The sequence below is a fragment of the Lynx rufus genome, unplaced genomic scaffold, assembly GCF_022079265.1.
Source record: "Lynx rufus isolate CCGP_SWC_20201006 ecotype Redwood Valley unplaced genomic scaffold, mLynRuf1.p SCAF_5, whole genome shotgun sequence".
Taxonomy (NCBI): Eukaryota; Metazoa; Chordata; class Mammalia; order Carnivora; family Felidae; genus Lynx; species Lynx rufus.
This window is the reverse complement of record NW_025814867.1, coordinates 100821238-100842010: the sequence shown is the minus strand read 5'-3', so window position 1 is coordinate 100842010 and position 20773 is coordinate 100821238. Positions and strand designations below refer to the sequence as shown.

Genomic DNA, 20773 nt, shown 5'->3' with positions numbered 1-20773 from the left:
TGGTATCTCCATGTCCCTCTTTCACTAGTTAGGTATAGAGATTTGATCACACTATTTGCGTTTTTATTTTTTGTTTTTGGCACAAAAACTTTATAGATGATGTTGCACAGTACATCAGAGGCACATAATGTCTAGTTGTATGATGTTAACAGCCACTGATAAGTATTGCCTAGATCCATTAATTCATTATGGGTTGATAAATAGTGATGCTCTAATCCTATCCTTCTTTCATTTTTTGGATGAAGTCTTCTTTTTTTTTTTTAATTTTTTTTTTTAACGTTTATTTATTTTGGAGACAGAGACAGAGCATGAACGGGGGAGGGTCAGAGAGAGAGGGAGACACAGAATCTGAAACAGGCTCCAGGCTGTCAGCACAGAGCCCGACGCGGGGCTCAAACCCACGGACCGTGAGATCATGACCTGAGCCGAAGTCAGCCGCTTAACCGACTGAGCCACCCAGGTGCCCCTGGATGAAGTCTTCTTATAGAGAAATTTCCGCTCACGAATCAGCTGTTTATTGGATGTACAGATTGTATCAGAAATGCAGGATACTTGATTCTTTCCTTTTATTTATCAGATTTAAAAATGAGTTGGTTCACTAGGATTCTTACAAGGTGACCAAGAAGTATTCTGTGTTAAGTATTACGAATTCATATGAATTTAAACATATTGATGAATTCCAGCCCATTATTATCCTTATTTTTGTTACGAGAGTCCCATATATAAAATCTATTTAATCCTTTGTGATGTAAGTTGCAAATATTTTCCGAGTTTGTCAACTATATTTCCTTGCTTGTGATATTGTTTCCAAATCAGCTTAATTCTTACTTTTGTGGAAAAAGTTTCCCCATTCTCCTATTACATACAAATTCACTCATGTTACTTCTAACACTTGCATGGATTTTTACTATCATTTAAATTTGTGATGCTAGGTTTCTAGTATTAAAAAAATGTGCCCAAGTTTATATTTTTATATATCTCTAATGCTTTTTTCCTATTTATTCTGTTTTTCCTTTCTGCAGTTTAGAAATTTTCTATTGACCTATATTGCATTTCACAAATCTTATTTTTCGTGATGTCCAGTAAGTTTTCAACCCAATCAAATTAGTTCTTAATTTCTGATACTATATTTTAGTTATTGTTTTGAGTAGATTTTTAATTCTTTGGTGAGATTGCCCATCTTTTCATTTACTTTCTTCATCTTTTTCTTTATTCTTGAATATATTAAAGAGTTATTTTAATATTCTTGTTGGATAACTTCAATGTCAGGGTCATTCTTGTGTCTGTTTCTATGTTTCTGTCTTGCTTTCTCTCTTTTTGCAACTTCCTCCAATATTATCTCTTCCTTTTGTTATTATTGTCGAAGATAAACCCAACAGAACAGTGCAACAATTAATGGTTTAAAAAATTTCATGTTCTGGGGCGCCTGGGTGGCTTGGTCAGGTGAGTGTCTGACTTCGGTTTGGGTCACCATCTCGTGGTTCGTGAGTTTGAGCCCCAGGTCGGGCTTTGTGCTGACAGCTCAGAGCCTGGAGCCTGTCTTCGGATTCTGTGTCTCCCTCTCTCTCTGCCCCTCCGCTGCTCATGTTCTCTCTTTCTCTCTCTCTCTCTCTCTCTCTCCCTCTCCACACACACACACACACACACACACACACACATACTTACCATTTCCTATGGTCTTCATTCCATCTCATGGAGTGAAGTTACTGTTTGGTATCATTTCCTGTCAGCCTAAAGAACTTACTTTAGAATTTCACATAAGACAATCTACTTGCAAGGAATCTTGTGTTTTTTTGTTTGTTTTTTTCCATTTTAATTTCGAAGGATAATTTCACTGAATGTAGCGTTCTTAGTGGGCTGTTTTTTCTTTCAGCATTTTGAATATGTCTTCTGATCTCCTTTGTTTCTGGTGAGAAGTGAGCCATTAATTGTTTTATTGGTCTCTGCGTGCGATAGCTTTGTTTTGTTTTGTTTTGTTTTGTTTTTCTTAGTGATTTCAATTGCGGCTTGCATAATTTCCTCTTTGTTTCTGGCTTCCAGCGGTTTGAGTATAATATGCCTAGGTGGGTGTCTCTTTGAGTTTACCTTTTTCGAGTTTTAAAGTTCCTGAGAGTGTAGATAATTTGGAGGAAAGTTTTTAAGTCAAATATGAAGTTTTTGGCCATTGTTTCTTCAAACATTTGTCCTGTCCCACTCTCTTTCATCTCTCTATGACTCACGCGGCATACATATTGGACACTTTATACTGTCCTCTATGGCTCTGAAGCGCCTTCTCCTTCAATCCTCCTTCTCTCTGCTCTTCAGATTAGATCACTGATATTAATCAATATTCAAATACACAGATTTTTTTTTATGTTTATTTTTATTTATACTGAGAGAGAGATAGAGAGCAAGTGAGGGAGGGGCAGAGGGAGGGAGACAGAATCCCAAGCAGGCTCCATGCTGTCAGCGCAGAACCAGATGTGGGGCTCAAACCCATGAACTGCGAGATCATGACCTGAACAGAGATCAGGAGTCGGACACTTAACCAACTGAGCCACCCAGGTGCCTCTCAAATATACGGATTCTTTCTTCTGCCATCTCAAATTGGCTGTTGAGAATCCCAAGTAAAATTTTCATCATTTTTGTTATTGACATTTCAACTCTAGAATAATTATTTGGTTCATTTGGTAGTTTTCTATTTCTCCACTAAGATTCCCTATTTATTGACTCATTTTCATCATATTTTGTTTTAATCCTACGAGCATACTTATAAGAGCTGCTTTAATGTCTGTTAAATCCAATGTACTACCTATTCAGAATCAGTTTCAACCAGCTGCTTTTTTCCTGAATAGAGATCACACTTTTCTTTTTTCTTCATGTGTCTTCTTTTTTGTTGAAAACTATACCTTAATAATAATAATAATAATGGGAGAACTCCGTATCTGGTGAAGTTTTTTAAGTGTTTTTTTTAATTTTGGTAACTATCCATATTTAAATTATAAAATAGGTTTCCTTTTGATATCCCTGCTCAAGTTTTTATTATAATTCTTATGCCTTTAGTTTGGTTTCCACAGAGTTGCCTTGCATTGACAAAGTCCTTTGGTTGGTCCATCAATGAATTTGACAAAAATTGTGCTCAAATTCCCCCAGCCCACCAGGCTTCCACCTGTACATATAAATGTTGGGTAGGGGCAGAGGGGTGGTTACAGGGTGCATTCAAAGTTGCAGATAGTAAGGCTTTGGCTTTTATTTTCCAGTAGGCTCTCTGAAGTCTCTTCACTCACCTGTGCATTTTCCCAGGCAGCCCAGGATGGGTAGACAACTGCTTTCAGCTCTTCTATGACTCCCTAATTTCCAGAATCTCCATGTTAAATGTCTCTCTGGGCTACTACCCACCCCAAATGGAATTTGCAAACCCAAGCTAACCAAGCTGCAGTTTTTCTCTGTTTCCTACCAGGTGTGTGCCTGTTAACTAACAAAGCGTACGATCTTTACGCTCAGACCTAACTTAAGTCTGCCCCTTCTGGAAGAAAAGCTGCTGTTTGTTGTAGCCAACTCCAAAATGCGAAAATTACTTTCTCACTGGCCATGCTGGGCGAGGGGATAGAAGGATCCCCAGGCAAGAAGGTTAAAGACTCCTGCTATTTTTACTGAACTTCTAGCAATTCTTCAAGAAGAAATGCTTCTCAATGGCATGTTTTCCTTTGGTCCTGAAATGGTGGTTTTAATACATATGCTCAGTCTTATACATGTTTTCAGCCACCAGAACCTCAATCCAAGCCTTGCCCCATTTTTGATACTTACCTTTTCTTTGTTTTAAAATATATATATGCATTACTGCTCTCTTCCTTATAGCAATGATTTGTTTTTAGTGCTAAAAGTAGACATAGATTCAAGTCACCCCAGCTTTTATGTAAATGCCTCTTGAGTCCGAAGTGTATTCTATTGGAGAATCCGCAGGAAGTGCTCATGGGAGCAATATTCCCTGAGTTCTTACACGTGGCATCAACAGGTTTTATGTAGTCTTTATGTTAAAAGGCTAATTTTGCTGAATATAAAATCCCTAGCTCACATTTTCTTTCCTTGAGTATATTGAATATGGTGCTACATTATTTTCTGGCATAAAGAGTTGCTGTCAGAAGCTAATAATAATCCTATTTTCTTTCCCCATAACTGACTTTTAAAAAATACCATTAGAATAATGTGCTTAATGTCTATTATGAGCCTATTTTCCTACTTTTGCAGTATAATCTTTCAATATGTATTTTCTAATCATTATGCTTTAAGAGATTATACTTGAATTATAATTTTTTAGTATTTTTGTCTGCCTACTGCTTATGTCATTCAGTGTCTTCTATTATACATGCTTTTAATCTTCTTTGCTTATCTTTTTTCTTTTATTTTAAAATGTATTATTTATTAATTTACTTTAAAATTGCCCTTTATTCAATTTTTTTTTTAATTTAATGTTTATTTGAGAGACAGAGAGAGAAGAGCATGAGCATGGGAGTGTCAGAGAGAGGAGACACAGAATCCGAAGCAGGCTCCAGGCTCTGAGCTGTTAGCACAGAGCCCAACGCAGGGGTCAAACTCACAAACCACAAGATCATGACCTGAGCCGAAGCCGGATGCTTAACTGACTGAGCCACCCAGTCGCCTCACCCTTAGTTCAATTTTTAACTTTCTTTCACTGCATTAGCTTTTGGGCTAATATGTCCTTGTTTTTCTTGTGGTTTGTTCTTAACTTCTAAAATAAGTTATTTCCAGCTCTTTCCTGAATTCTCTCACCTATCTCAGCTATGCTTCCTTCTCTCCAGTTGATTCATTTACCAGTCTGGCTAAAATTTTTCACAGCTCATATCACTTTTATTACCTCTTTTATCTCATTTTCAATTATTAAGGTATAGTTTTTATTTATTTTGAAGTTATCTTTGTCTTATATGCTGTCATTGTTGTGGGGATGTTCTTTTGTTCCCTTTTCTCTCTTTTTTTGTAGTATCTTTACCTGTGATTCTATCCCATCCTTTTCCTATTGCTCACGCTTAAGGTAAATGCATGCTGATTTTTTCCATGGAAGGGTGGGCCAGGCTAGCTTTTCTAGGGTGTTTAGTGTCTCTAGAGCCATATCTTCTGTTATTTTCAAGGGAAATAATATTCCATTGTACTTTCTGAGATATACTTCCTCTCCTCCTATCCCTCACTTTTATCTAAATTGCCTGTTTGCTTTCTCCTATTGGACCTGTCCTGTTTAATTTGGATTCTACTCCCAGGGGATTCTTCTCAGTGGAGGGATATGTCTGAAAAGCACCCCCTGTCCCGGTGCTGACAAGCTTTTCCTTGTTTCCCTCGAAGGCATGGGTAATCTAGTGCCTGCAAGCCCCTTTCTCCATTTCTGCTGTTATTCTCAGATTAGTCCACATGTCTTTCTAGTGATTATCTGTTGCTTTTGGAGAGGAATTCCCTAGTTCTGAGGGGCATCAGAAGCCCAGTCAATTTTCCTCTGTTTCTTTCTGCTCAGTTGCTGATACCACAGTGGTTCAGTGATTTGTCCCCACCTGTTAATGGGGATATGTTGTTAATTGGTGTCCCTATAGATACTGCCTGTATGTTTTTACATTTGCTACTCTAGTTACCTTGTCTGTTTTTATAGGCAGCTTCAGGAATATTAAAAAAGTTAGGTCAGTTGCATTGCCAACTTCCCAGAATCTGGATGAACTTCACAAAAGTTTAATACTTATATATTTGGGTAATGCACATTAAAATATAACTAGCATATCAAGTGAATTTCATTAGTATTAGTGCCTAGTTCTAAATTAGATATTAGTGCCTAGTTCACTCTCTGTTTAAAATAAATTTATGTAAGTACAACAAGTACAGAAAAAAAACATTTATAGTAATTTTAAGAATAAAATTAAATAGTAGTAATGATGTGCAATCCTGGCAAACAATTTTGGTGGTGGTATACAAATAAATCCATTTGGAAGTAGTGTTATAGCTAAATTGTTTTCACCATAAAGGACAGGCTTTTTTTTTTTAATTATGGAGTTGGAATAACGTTTGGAAGCAGTGATGAAGAACAAGGACAGCAGCGATCCCATCTCTTAATCTTGAAGAAATAAGGGTACAAGAAAATAAACAACCACTATTTGAGAATGATACAAGGAAGTTGTGCCCTAATGGGAAGGCTAGGTTTCAGTTTAGGAAGGGAGGAGGAAAGAATTATCAGTAAAGAGGATAGCTACTATTGCTGAGAGATTGGAATATCACCGAGTTCTAAGGGTAGACATAACACTCCAAACTGAGAAATACCCCACTTAAAAAAAAAATAGGCTGTTGATAATAATGAGAGTGCTCATACCCCATGATCCATTAATTATACTTCTGGGAATTTATTTTAAGAAGCTGAGTGGTCAGGGGAAAGCTATTAGTATAAGGATGATCCTTGCTATATAGATTATAATAGCTTAAAACCCCACACTGAAAGAATGATCCAATGTGTTGGAAATGACAAAACAAATGATGGTGTATATAAGTGACAGAATGACATAAAGTCTCTGAAAATTTTAGCTACAAATTGTTTAAGAATCATGCAAAACATTTGAAGTAAAAATACAATCATGCAAAACATTGTAAGTAACGTTTATTAGTTAAGAAGATTGCAAAGTATGAGAAAACATATACATATAAACAAGATTTGTATAGACATGGAAACAATAAGATTTTCAGGATATTAGTATGATAGAGTTCTTTCCATTTATCAATTGTTTTTTGATCTTACTGTAGTTTAGTTACAAATGTGTCTACACTTTCCCAAAGAGAGGCTATGAAACTGACATTTATCTCAAATTACATTAAAAATGAAAATCCATTAACAATGCTTCTTTAGAGTTTCCTCGTGTATTTTTCTATATCATCCTCTCTTTGGAGGAAGGTTTATAAGATCTAAAAGGACAGCTAGACATGAAGGCGGTAAAAAGATCAGTGGATGTCAGAGTTTGGCAGGAAGGAGGACAAATAGGTGGAGCACAGAGGAATTTTAGGGCAGTGAAACTATTCTGTGTGACACTACTGTGGTGAATACTTGTCATTAGACAGTCATCAAAACCCATAGAATGTACAACTCCAAGAGTGAATTCTAATGTAAGTAAACTATAGACTTGGGGGTGATCATGATATCTCAATGTAGTTTTATCAGTTGTCGCAAATGTACCACTGTGGTTAAGGGTGCTAATAGCTGGGAACATTGTGCACGCATGGGGGACAATGGGAACTCTCTGTGCTTTTCACTCCATTTTGCCATGGACCGAAAACATCTCTTAAAAAAATTAAATCTATTCAGATTTTTAAAAAGAACAGTTCAAGGTTAGGTTATAAAGTTTTACATTCTGACTGATCAAGAAAGTATGATCTGAAACCTAAAGCACAAACTTTGGGGCTAAAGCAGAGGAACATTTCAGATTGTGAGTTGGATCCTTTAAGAGTAGTTTTCTGCAAATTTTCAGTGACTCTCAGTGGTTCTATTTTGCCTTTTAGACAATGAGGACCTTAGTGGGGTTTTGCCTTGTCATAGGTGTGCCCTGAGGGTGGATAAATCTCTATAGTAAAACTGTTCCTGTTTCTCTCATAAGAAAACATTTCAGAAACCAATCGCATGTTCATGTGTTTGCCACCTATGTTTTGTTATAGCTACACAGGATGAACGGAGAAGCAGCCATTTAATAGAAGTACAGATAAATCAGACTCTGGAAATACCATGCTTTCAAAATATCTCCTCAGAAATTTCGTCTGAGTTCACCTTTGCATGGTTGGTGGTAAGTGTTGCCCTTTTCAGTGAATAACTGCAATGATCTTTAAATATTAATGAAATAAAAATGAATAACAAGTAATAATAGGGAAGGAAGCACACAGGAGGAAAAGCAGGCATTATGTGGAAGGTGGGGGACTGGCGGGGGAGGGGAGGGAGGGCACTAAGATTCCTTCTAACTCAGCAAGCCTCCAGGTCTATGAATACAGTAATTTAAAAATTAGTTCCTAAAGGTTAGTTTCTATTTCAATCTATATACCAAACCATGATTACAGAGAGGAAAGAGTATGATGGTGCCCTGGAGAGGAGCCACATCCAGCAGAAACCCCTTCTCACAAATACTTGTTTTATAAACAACAGGTACAGAGGGAGAAACCCCTTTTCCTAGAACCCTTGCTGCTGCATCCTGGGGAATACACAGCATTTCTTTAGATCAGGAAAGACAAACTCTAATGCTTATAAGATATAGGCAGAAGGGGTACCTGGGTGGCTCAGTCGGTTGAGCGTCAGCTCAGGTCATGATCTCATGGTTCATGAGTTCGAAACTCCCATCGGGCATTCTGCTGTCAGAAAGCCTGCTTGGATCCTCTGTGTGGGTGTGGGTGTGCATGTGCATGTGCATGCGTCTCTCTGCCCCTCCCCAATCATACTCTTTCTCAAAAATAAATACACACAAAAAATAAAGATAACCATAAACACAGTTTTGAGAATCACCTAATCGGTTATTTCTTTAGATGATCCAGAATATGATTAATTTTTAGATTGTCATCAAACACAGGTTTTAAAAATTTTTGCAGAACTCCTAGATCTCCATGGATGTAATGGCTGATACAACTTATAAAATACTGTATCTGCACAAATGGTAATGCATATTATAAGTTACCTAAATTTTTATGGACTATCTTGGAAACTAGACCCTTCCTATACAAAGATTTCTCTGAGGATGTGCCAAACCCAAAATAATAGACTTGCAAGGAGGCCTCAAAATGCAAACTACGGATGAGCTTTCACTGTCCAGATATTTTTTGAACAGTCAGGATGAAAAGAAAAAAATGTTCGGAAATAACTTTCTCAAACTCTTCTGAGAGCTACGGCGTCTCTTTGTCATCCATCAGAAAACACTTTTTTCCTCCCTTTATAAGGTTTGGTTTCTAAAATGCAAGTCTTCCTACCATTACACGTATCATTAGTATAATTCAATTGTTCTTAACAAACAATCGCAGAAAAAAGTTGAAAAGTGGAAATGGTCTCAAGAGGGCAGGAACTGGCTATACTAAACGTTACAGCAATGGAAGTGTACTATCTACACCTTGCTTGCACTATTCCTGTTTCCCGCCAGTGGGCAAGAATTCCACTGTAATTATCACAAATTCACTATCAATGGGAACAATCAAGTTTAATCGCAATCAATAATAATATACTTTAACAAAGCTTGACTGTAGAGATTTATGCTGGCGAGTAAGTTGATCTATAGTTCTTATCTTACCTAAAGGGTGGGTCATCTGTTTTTCCAAGCAAGTGTCAACTGAGCTTCTCCAGAGCAAAAAGCTGTGCCCCTCATTTAAAAACTCCGTAGCATCTAATTAGTACTTAGAACACAGGCCCTCAATAGAGAATAAATAATTGAACGGATCTGTTTCTCTGTTTCTCTTTGTCCATTCCCCTCATAGTCCTTCCTATTCATTGGACTCCTATTAAACTGATGGTCACTAAATTCACGCTGGCTGTTCAAATGGTTAATGAGCAGCTCATTACGTACCAATCACCAGATAACTGAGAAGACAACTTCTATCTAGCAGTTTCCTTCAAAGAAATGAAGAAGACTATGCAGACCTTATCTTTGCATCCTGCCAGGACCTTCAGGATAAATGAGGGACAGAGAGAGGGCACCTAAGGTCACACAGCGAGGCGATCTTAAACTTCTAGAACCTCAAGCCATGCTGGCACTTTGAAGGATGCACTTGAGGGATGCAGACAACTTGAGGGATCTTTTTGATTTGAAGAAATCGCTCTTCAAAGGGAACATTGTATTGGCAAATGTGCTGATGAAATTCCTACTGTGCATTCCCTCTTTAAATGTCAAAATCTATTTACTCCTCTAGTTTACATCTGTGCTCCCCAGTGTTGGCAGCTGTGGGATTCAGCAAGCCTGATATGAAATCATCTAATGTCCTCATATTAGGACAGCTTTTCTTTTTTTTTTTTTTTAATTTTTTTTTTCAACGTTTTTTTATTTATTTTTGGGACAGAGAGAGACAGAGCATGAACAGGGGAGGGGCAGAGAGAGAGGGAGACACAGAGTCGGAAACAGGCTCCAGGCTCCGAGCCATCAGCCCAGAGCCTGACGCGGGGCTCGAACTCACGGACCGCGAGATCGTGACCTGGCTGAAGTCAGACGCTTAACCGACTGCGCCACCCAGGCGCCCCTTAGGACAGCTTTTCAAGTCATGACTGTGACAGGTCTGCAGAGGACATAAATACCACCCCCCACCCCCAGTGTTTAATCTCTTATTAAATGAGCAATAATCATCTCTTAATCTTTTGTTAAATGAGCAATAATTGTCCTAATAAGACAATTGTTTTTTAAAACATGCTATAATGTGGAATTTAGAAAAAGGTTAAAGAGTGCAGGTGGTGAAGACAAAGTAAAGAGTGTAGGAACCTACTGGACTGAACTCAGTCGCTCCAGGAAGCTGCAAAATGCTCCCACTTCAGAGGCTGCACTAAGCCCTGGAAACGATTTTATAAACTACGATTATTGTAGTCGAGGTCACTGAAAAACAAAAGTCATGTCTTCTGTGTGGAATTTTATAAAATCTAATTAATTCTGTTAGGACCCTCATGACAAGGGTTATCATTGGGATTCTCAGTTATCATTTAAAAAATGATTTTCTCTGTGTACCTGACCCCATGCAATGGCTGTGTTAAATGTGTCTGTGGAGTGGTTTCTTAGCATTGGAGAAGTTACATTCCAGGGTGGTGAGTAGACTGAAGTAGAAAGGCATCAGATGCAAATAGCGTATCCAACATTGATGTAGCGTGAGTGGTCATCAAATAAACACAAAGGGTTAACCTGTCAGCGGGCACTGAGGGTTTCCGTATATGATGGGATGATGAATAAGAAGTCATAGGATGTTTATGTTTAGAGGGAATGCAGTTGGTAGATAAGGGACAAGTAGCAGTTTTTCCAGTTTATGTCCTGGGGCACAAGTGTATAGTCATCTGGGAAATCCTTCAGGCTTATTCCGGGAGCTTCTAAATAGAGTCTAATATTCTGTTTTCATTCCAAAGTATCACCCTGATTTCCTACAGTATAAATTTCAATTCAATCCTGCAAACATCTGTGAATCTGTTTTGAGTGTTAGGTCCTGCAGGGATATAAAACGACATCAAATATATTTCCTGCTATGAAATACAGCTTCAGTAAAAATGTAAAAAAATGGCAACATAGAGGGAGAACGGTTTGATTCTGAGCAAATGGACCTGGAAAACTTCTTAGATTATATTTGAGCTGGGTAATTAAAGAACAGTTGGCCAGCAAACCTCAGATGTGTATATGCCAAGATCTGGGACCCGTGAGTACAAGTTGGTAGTGGGGGTGTAGAGAGGTGCTGAGGGAATGTTTGTTTCTAAAGTTTGTGAAGAAGGAGAGACCCATGATTTTTCTCCTAAACATCAGGAAAAAAAGGAGAGGACTCTATCAGGTTCAAATAGTTCAATGTTAGTGATAAAAGCACATGACTAAAACCTAGATGCTTATGTTTCTTTACATCTCTATAAATGCATCTTTTCAATATACTCTTCTTTAGTATTTGCAATGTTTTATGTTTAAACAAAAGGTAGACTGGCATTATAAACAATGTCAGCTTTCCATGCCTGTGGGAAGCCTTGCTATTCAGAAAATGAAACTGTCACCTTCTACCTGATAGCTGCTGACCCCAATTGTCTTCACCATAATCAGAAATAAAGTGGTAGCCAACCCACAAAGAACTGACAACCAATTGCAATGACTGGAAAAATATTGTTCTGGTGCTCTACAAAAGTAGACGTGGGGAGCTTTGCAAGCAGCCTGCTTTGACAGCACTGACTGGATGGAAAATAAATGGAGGAAGTGTGAAGATAAGAAGCAGTTTGGAGATAAAGAAGTAACAATCGATAAAATTAACAGAATTTATCGAATGAGCTCTATACTATAGCTCAATGCCTGCCATGTGGTATGGTCCTCACAGATCGGTCTGACCTGGAGCTCAGGCCAGCCCAGAGATGAGGTAATATCACTAAATCAAATAGTACCAATGCCTCTTTTCTGCATTGGAAATTCTGATTATAGTACAAAAACAGGAAAGCACCCACAAATTATTTTAAGGCTTGTTATTAAGGTCATGAAGGGACACAGGAAGAGTTTTTCATGGTTCAGTACTACCCTGCCCAACCCTCATCATCCTAATTATTTTGCCCAACTCCTGTCCAAAATGTAATTATCCATTTATTTCTCTTCTGTGGGTCCTGATTTTTTTTTTCTCGTGAATTTGTTCTTCTCAAATAGACTATAAGCAGAAAAGGCAAGGACTGTTTGTTCTACTACTCTTATGAGGCTGAACATCGCAGTCATTAACAGCATGACTTTTGGAAGGAAATTGTTTTAAAAATCCTGGCTATTGCCATTTACTAGCTGTGTGACGTAGGAGCTAGGATTAGAGTAAGGTGAGCAAGGTCCTCTCCTTAGATGCAAATTTTAAGGGACTGCCCCCCAAAATCAGTAATTAAGGTACATATTTTAATGAAATATTTTTTAAAATCAAAACTTAGAGGGGCACCTGGGTGGCTCAGTTGGTTAAGTGTCTGACTTTGGCTCAGGTCACGATCTCATGGTTCGTGGGCTTGAGCCCCACATAGGGCTCTGTGCTGATAGCTCAGAGCCTGGAGCCTGCTTCAGATTCTGTCCTTCTTCTCTCTCTGCTCCTTCCCCACTCACGCTCTGTCTGTCTCTCTCTCAAAAATAAACATTAAAATAATTTTTTTTAATTTAATGTCTTTATTTTTGAGACAGAGAGAGACACAGCATGAGCAGGGAAGGGGCAGAGAGAGAGAGGGAGACACAGAATGTGAAGCAGGCTTCAGGCTCTGAGCTGTCAGCACAGAGCCCGACGTGGGGCTCGAACTCACGAACTGTGAGATCATGACCTGAGCCGAAGTCGGACGCTTAACCGACTGAGCCACCCAGGCGCCCCAACATTAAAATAATTTTTAAGTAAATAAATAAAATCAAAACTTAGAGAAAATGCATGATGAACAAAATATCAAATTTCAAATAAGCATAAGCCGTTGTTTGTCTGTTTTGAGACCCTGGTATGCTGTCCAAGGAGTAGTATTTTCCAATTTGCCTGTGGTTTCTGGGACTTCATGGCATCATGTCCCCCATGGCCACAACTTTACATGGTCATAAAACATTTTTTTAATTGTAGATTTTTTTAATTAATTTTTCCACTCGGTCAAAATATGGGAGAATATTTGAGAAGTGCCTACAGGTGCACACGTTTTTCCTTTTGTCTCAGAATTCAGTATGACTTTGGATAAGTGGCCTAAACTAAGTTTTACTTCCTTCATCTGTAAAAGGGGATGATTATAGTATTGACTTTATGTTGGTATTGTGAGGTTGTAAATAATACAACTAAACAGCTTAGCATAGTACCTATACTCAGTACGTATTACAAGATAATCTTTTTTTTTTTTTAATTTTTTTTTCAACGTTTATTTATTTTTGGGACAGAGAGAGACAGAGCATGAACGGGGGAGGGGCAGAGAGAGAGGGAGTCACAGAGTCGGAAACAGGCTCCAGGCTCTGAGCCATCAGCCCAGAGCCTGACGCGGGGCTCGAACTCACGGACCGCGAGATCGTGACCTGGCTGAAGTCGGACGCTTAACCGACTGCGCCACCCAGGCGCCCCACAAGATAATCTTTAAAGGATCCATTTTATGACTCTATAATGCTTCAGTTTAGCCTTGCAGATAGTGGATGCTCATGAAGTACAGACTGATCATCAGTGAGGCTGGAAGACAGTCTGTATTACTTGAGTATCTACTATTACTTGAGTATTACTTGAGGGTCAGGACAAGCATGGTATACTGTATGTATGCGAATTCAGTCTGTACTCTTCATTAAATCATATGGCTCCTCCAAAGTGAGAATCCCATTGGGTTTTAGAAATGTTTATTAATATTTTAGGGGTGCCTGGGTGGCTCAGTCAGTTAAGCATCCAACTTCAGCTCAGGTTCTGATCTTGTGGTTCGTGAGTTCAAGCCCCGTGTCGGGCTCTGTGCTGACAGCTCAGAGCCTGGAGCCTGCTTCGGATTCTGTGTCTCCCCCTCTCTCTGCCCCTCCCATGCTCACACTGTGTGTGTGTGTGTCTCTCTCTCTCTCTCAAAAATAAACATCAAAAAAAATTTTTTAAATGAAATATTTATTAATATTTTTTAAAGTTATCTAAATTAACAAAACGTTTTAAAAAGGCAGGGGGGAGGGTGCCTGGGTGGCTCAGACAGTTAAGCGTCCAACTCTTGTTTCAGCTCAGGTCATGATCTCATGGTTTTGTGGGTTCAAGCTGCCTGCGCAGAGTGCGCTTGGGATTCTCTCTCCCTCTCTGTCTGGCCCTTCCCTGCTTGCCCTGTCTCTGTCTCTCTCAAAGAACAAAAAACAAACAAACAAAGAAACAAACAAAAAACACCTTTTTTTTTTTTTTTAAATTTTTTTTTTTTCAACGTTTATTTATTTTTGGGACAGAGAGAGTCAGAGCATGAACGGGCGAGGGGCAGAGAGAGAGGGAGACACAGAATCGGAAACAGGCTCCAGGCTCTGAGCCATCAGCCCAGAGCCCGACGCGGGGCTTGAACTCGCGGACCGCGAGATCGTGACCTGGCTGAAGTCGGACGCTTAACCGACTGCACCACCCAGGCGCCCCCAAAAAACACCTTTACACATTATCCAATTTTTTTCTTTGAAAAACAAGAAAAGAAGAAAAAAAAAACAGGCAAGAATAAAGATTCTGTACAAGACCTCTTACCAGTATGTTTTCAGCAGACAAGGTTACCTGAGATCATTATTAGGTAAGATCAGAGGTATACTCTCTGACCCCTATCACCAAAGGTAGATCACTATATTATGAAACAGCTTCTTCACTCAACAAATTGTCCACACCTCTGTAATCTACAATGTATATAAAGGCCTCTGGCTTCCTGGAATTTCTTTTAAATTTTTCATTCCACATACTCAGAAACGAAAAAACAAAACAAAACAAAAAGTTCTTTTTATTGTTTTGTGGTTGTTTGGTTTTTATTAGTACGTGTTGTCTCTGAGGTTTAACTTCCCTGGACCTGGGCATCTCTGCTTTTTGATGCCCTGACTTAAGCACCTTCTTGCTTTGTTTGACCTTTGAGCAAATTACTCAACCTTAGTTTATTCCAGATTGTCATAGGAATAAATAAGACTCAAAAGGGGCACCTGGGTCGCTCAGTTGGTTAAGCGTCCGACTTCAGCTCAGGTCATGATCTCACGGTTTGCGAGTTCGAGCCCCACATCGGGCTCTGTGCTGACAGATCAGAGCCTGGAGCCTGCTTCGGATTCTTTGTCTCCCTTTCTCTTTGCCCCTCCCCTGCTTGGGCTCTATCTCTATCTCTCTCTCCAAAATAAACATCAAAAAAAAAAAAAAAAAGACTCGAAAGAACTTTGCACAATGTCTAAAGCATAGTGTGTGCTAAATAAATTTAAGCTATGATTAATAAGAATATAAAACTTTAATAGTGGCTGTAGCATATTATTAGTATTAGTTTCCCCTCTTCCAGCTCCAGACATTTCATTGTCTGCCTGGGCTCCTTTTTCCCTCATCTCCTCTCTCATTTGCTGGGTGAAGGCAGCCATTCCCTGCAGGTTCTTGCTTGGGCCCCCTTTATAACTCCTCCAGCAGTTAAACTACCCTGGCCCGCCACACCCAGCAACACAATAATGGAAAAACAGCTTTTGTCTCCCTAGTTTCCAACCTCAGCTTCTGACTGCCTTTCTTCCCACTACAAAGTAACAGATGGAAATGTTTCCAATGGGGAGACATTTACTAAGTGGCCAAAAAGCATTTTGAGCTCTGAAGATCCTCACAAAAAGAGAACCTGTGAGTGAAGCAAGAGCTATAGAAGTTAGCTCAGTGTGCAGACCTGCAGGGGGAGCCTGCTTCCTTAATTATTGGCCTCCAGATCTGCAGCCATTGAGTGAACCGCGTCCATTTTCTTCTGTCACCACCCAATGCAGAGGGCTCCTTTTTGGGCCCTGTCTCCAGAATGTAAGCTGTCTCCTTTTAATTTTCTATATGCTTCTTCACTAGGAAGATAGTAGCACAGACTCCTAGGTCCTTTCTTATTGTGGGGTCAAAGGTATGTACATTGTTTCAGGGTAAGTCTCGAGCAGGGCATCACTGTTTACAAACAGTACTGTCTATGTATCTGTATGTAAAGCTGATAGCAATCTTAGCCCATGTCACCTAAAGAATGGTGTCTTACGTAAGAGTTTCTACTAAGTATATTCTGGAAATATTTATATAAACTAAATAAAGTCTGCCTTCATGTTTCCGCTGTTTCTGCTCCCAGATCATACTTGAATTCTCTAACTCTCCTAGCTTCTGTTTCTTCTACTCTGAATATGTATAGTGGTGGGGGTTTTTTTTGACAGATTTAAACCAGAGGTTCCAAGGGACGGATATTTGTTTTCATTATTTCGTGACTTCTCCACCAAATGCATTGCTGTTCATCTCAGTTCTCTCCATTTCCCCTGATCTCTGCACATAATGATTGATTAATCTGTTGTTTAGAGTTAGACCAGTGGTTCTCAGACCTGGATCCTTTGAGGACCTTTTTTTTTTTCATAAATTTTTTTTTTAACATTTATTTATTTTTGAGACAGAGAGAGACAGAGCATGAACAGGGGAGGAGCAGAGAGAGAGGGAGACACAGAATCTTAAGCAGGCTCCAGGCTCTGAGCTGTCAGCACAGAGCCCGACGTGGGGCTCGAACTCACGGACCGGGAGATCATGACCTGAGCCGAAGTCGGACGCTTAACCGACCAAGCCACCCAGGCGCCCCATGAGGACCTTTTAAAAAATGTTCCAGCCGAGTTTCATCCCAGAACAACTGAGGTAGAATCTGCAGAGGAGAAACTTGGTGTGTCAGAATGTTTTCAAAGCAACTCAACTGAGAATATTCAGTTATTTATAGAAGAATGAGATCATAACCCTTCCTCTACCCTTGTGCCCCTCAAGAGTCCCCTAGTCACCAGCCCTTAGCACACTTACCGACACTGACCAGCACGATGATTGCCCAGCGATCTTGTCCATGGAAATTCTGGGTATGGCAAGAAGAATAGGAGCTTTCCTTCATAAATGCAAGAACCGATATGGAATAGAAGAACCAAGTGCTTCAAATAAACTCTGATTTGTGGAATTTTGATTAATATTCAGAGTCTACCCTTTATGTGTCCTCTGTGAAGGTAGCATAGAAATAAAAAAGAGAAGGGCAAGGACCATGTCTAGTCAGAGGGAAGGAGGCAAGAAAGTGCCCAGGGCACAAAATTTAAGAAGGCACTTACTTTCAGATACCCACCCTGCACTGATAGGGCCCTGAGAATGAGTGCTAAGAGCCTCTTTACTTCGTCCTGGTCCTGGCCCCACGGCGAGCTAAAATGAGACCTTTTCCAAAGGAAAGGTGGAAGGGAGGACAACCATAATCATCCGGTCCAGATGAAGATTTAATTAGCAAAATGGATACAGCACATCTTAGCATTAGCATTCTTGAACTTTGGGGCACCTGGGTGGTTCAGTCAGTTAATCGTCCTGCTCTTGACTTCAGCTCAGGTCATGATCTCATGGTTTATGGGTTCAAACCCCACATCAGACTCTGCACTAGCAGTGCAAAGCCTGCTTGGGATTCTCTCTCTCTCTCTCTCTCTCTCTCTCTCTGTCTCTGTCTCTGTCCCTTTCCCACCTGTGTGCTTTCTCTCTCAAAATAAATAAACTTGAAAAAATAGATTCTTGAACTTGAAATAAGAATTATGATCTTTCATTAGCCCCCAGTGCTGTGCCCTCCAAATCCCACTGCTGATACGCACCTTATGGAAAGTTATGAAGGGGAAGTTCTAGTCAGAGGAACATCAAGTTTCAATTCTTGTTAGGAGAGGGTGACTCTAATCATTGAAAGTCAAGTGTAATGATCTTTTCTCTAGTAACATAGCAAATATCTCTTAATTTCACTTCTTCATCCATCACCTGTATTTTTTACAAGATATAAATGAATTAATGCATGTGAACATCTAGTCTGGAGCTGACGCGATTGAATGCTGAGTAACCGGGAATATTTCTTTCAGCAGGAAGATAACGGAACTCAGGAAGCATGTATCACCCAAGGTCACTCCATCAGCAATTCCACACTATTTAAAGACAGAGTCAAGCTAGGTACAGACTATAAACTCTACCTCTCTCCAATCCAAATCCACGATGATGGCCGGAAGTTCTCCTGCCACGTTATGGTCAGACCTGGTAAAACCTTGAGGAGCTCCACCACAGTCAAGGTTTTTGGTAAGAGCTTCTGTTCTCCGGACTCCCTGCCGTCCTCCTGTCCTTTTTTCCTGCCTTGTTCTCTCCTACAGAGAAAGTGCCCCGGTCTCTGGAGAGCAGCCCCGCAGGATAGCTATTCTAGAGCTCTGTTGCCCTTGATACTGGCATTCACGTTAGGGGTGAGGATAAGGGTAGGGAGTTAAAGAATGAGGATTGAGTTAATAGAATAAAATCACACTGAAAGCCATAGAGTGGCCAGGCTCCTGGTGACTACTCCTTATTTACAACTTTAATGTTTCCTGAGAATACTGGGAATCTCTTTAATTATAACTGCCAAAATCTAATTACCGAGTTGTCTAATTGTCTTGGTTGCTTGCTGGAGTGAGGCAGAATAGGGACAGTGTGAGAAAAGGAAAACGATAAACACAGCTCCAGAGAAACTGCAGGAGTCCCCCCACCCCCAGCAGGGCCAGCTCCTCAGTGAAGGAGTCTGCAGGATGGCCCTCTGTCCCTGCATCCACTGAAGTGTGGAGCGGAAATATCCACGATGGCCCACTCAGGTTTCACAGGCTCTGCGGGGAGCAAATTTGCAGAAAATGTGAAAATTCTATTTTGCTCAGTGAGGCCAGGCAATATTAGTAAATATAAAATCCAAACCCCTGGCTTTGGATCGTTTTCATCTTTGTCCCCAAGAACTGTGTTTTTTACCAAGTCATTTTTAAGTGAAGGCAAAGAGAAAAGCAGTGATGTGGATGAGCCATTAATTGTTTTTGCAAATGAGGGAACCGGAGAGAAAATAACCTCACCAAACCTGAGCACACGAGCTACTAGATTTTCCCTCAGTTCTCTGACCAGACAAATGAATAATCTTTGTTTTCACTTAGAATCTTACGGCATTATTAATAGAGATCAGAGAATTCAGTGTTTTGAGGGAAATACAAAGACTGTAGTTCGTAAAAATGGAGGCAGCTACAGCCAAGATTTATGTAGTTGGAAGTCTCTTGTAGTTCTTCTTATGTCTCTCTCTCTCTCTCTCTCTGGCTCCCTTTCCTTCCCTCCCCCTCTTTCCATCTCTCCTTGTGGATGGGCTAGGAGATAATTGATCACCCCTAATGATCATGTTGCTTATGGAGCCTGAACAGTGCTCTGTGAAGAGGTGGGAAAGACTGTTCATTTCTTTCATCGATATCGCTGTCGGCTCACTTACTGGGGCGTGACTGTCTTCGAACAAACACAAAACTGACTCATCTGGCCTGACTTTAGGCAAATCAATGAAGGCAGCTCTCCAGGATGTGAAAACACGTGTCGATTCTAAGCTGGGCAAACCATGTCCGGTTGGACCAAGGGTTATTGCACCCCAACTTGATCTAACTGCCTTGTCAACACTTAAACCACACCCTCTCTCTCTCTGTGGCAGAGACCTCCGCCGTCTTAGTCTTGAATGCTTTTTCCTCTTTCACATCTTACTCTTATCACCCTGTCTGTGTCTACACCTCTCTGTTTCTACGTCTCTGTTTCTTCTTTGATCTCCTCTCAGTGGATGCTTAAAAATAGGAGATTCTGCCTGCCTGTTCATTCGATTTTCCCTGCTTCCTCTCTTTCCCCTTTAGCAAACGGGCCAGCCAGGCTGTGCTTGGCCTGGCTCATCCAGTCCTTAGACTCTTTGTGTGTGCCACGAAGTATATATCCTAGTGGCCCTGGCATGGAAGTATAATACATGTCTTATTCAGAAACCACTCAGCAGTCCTCGGTGATTCCTCAAATAGGACAAACCAAAAATAAAAACTTGAAACTTCAAAATAAGTACCCAAGTGTAGCACAGACCCACTGCAGCGTGGTTGCCCTAAATCCACTTTATTTCTTCGTCCTGAATAACACCTCCCTCTCTAACAGTGCAGGGGCCAGGAGCTTCCCTGGCTCCTTTGCTACTTCTTGCTCTCCTCTCACTGATCTTCTTGACTTTCCTTTCCTTAGCAGGGCATCACCTGCTATCCCAAGTTCGCTCCTGCCCCCTTCTAAGCCCTTAAACCTGATTGTCCTGAGCCTCAAAAGGAATGTCTCTGTAGCACCCCTGCAACTTTCAGTAACGGTTCTTTCTTTCAGGTCCTTCATTCCAATGGTATCTGTTGCTGATATGAGGTCAGAATGGCCAGAATACCCCTCCTCGCATTAGTGTTTTCGGGTCTATCTTGGTTTGGGTTCCCCAAAAGAAAACACTGAGACAAGGATCTGAGTTAAATTAATTTATTTGAGGGGTATTTATTGAAGGAATTTATCGGGGGAAGCATCAGAAGAGGAGTCAGAAAGCCAAGGAAGGGAAGGAAGATAATGAAATATACGTGAACATGCCAGTTACCAGGGTGGGCTCAGAGCTCATTCCCACCAGGGAACTCTGGGG

At 40.2% G+C, this 20773-nt stretch overlaps 1 protein-coding gene across 4 annotated transcripts in view; it reads left to right on the top strand.

The window, feature by feature from the left end:
• Positions 1-20773, top strand: part of CD96 (CD96 molecule) — a 96971-nt gene that overhangs the window by 12924 nt on the left and 63274 nt on the right. For 3 of the 4 annotated variants that reach the window (XM_047099029.1, XM_047099028.1, XM_047099026.1), the window contains exons 3-4: positions 7669-7793; positions 18186-18396. In XM_047099029.1, coding sequence (XP_046954985.1) covers positions 7669-7793; positions 18186-18396 — 336 coding nt within the window. The remainder of the gene's footprint in view (positions 1-7668; positions 7794-18185; positions 18397-20773) is intronic. The other variant, XM_047099027.1, reaches the window with a different exon arrangement.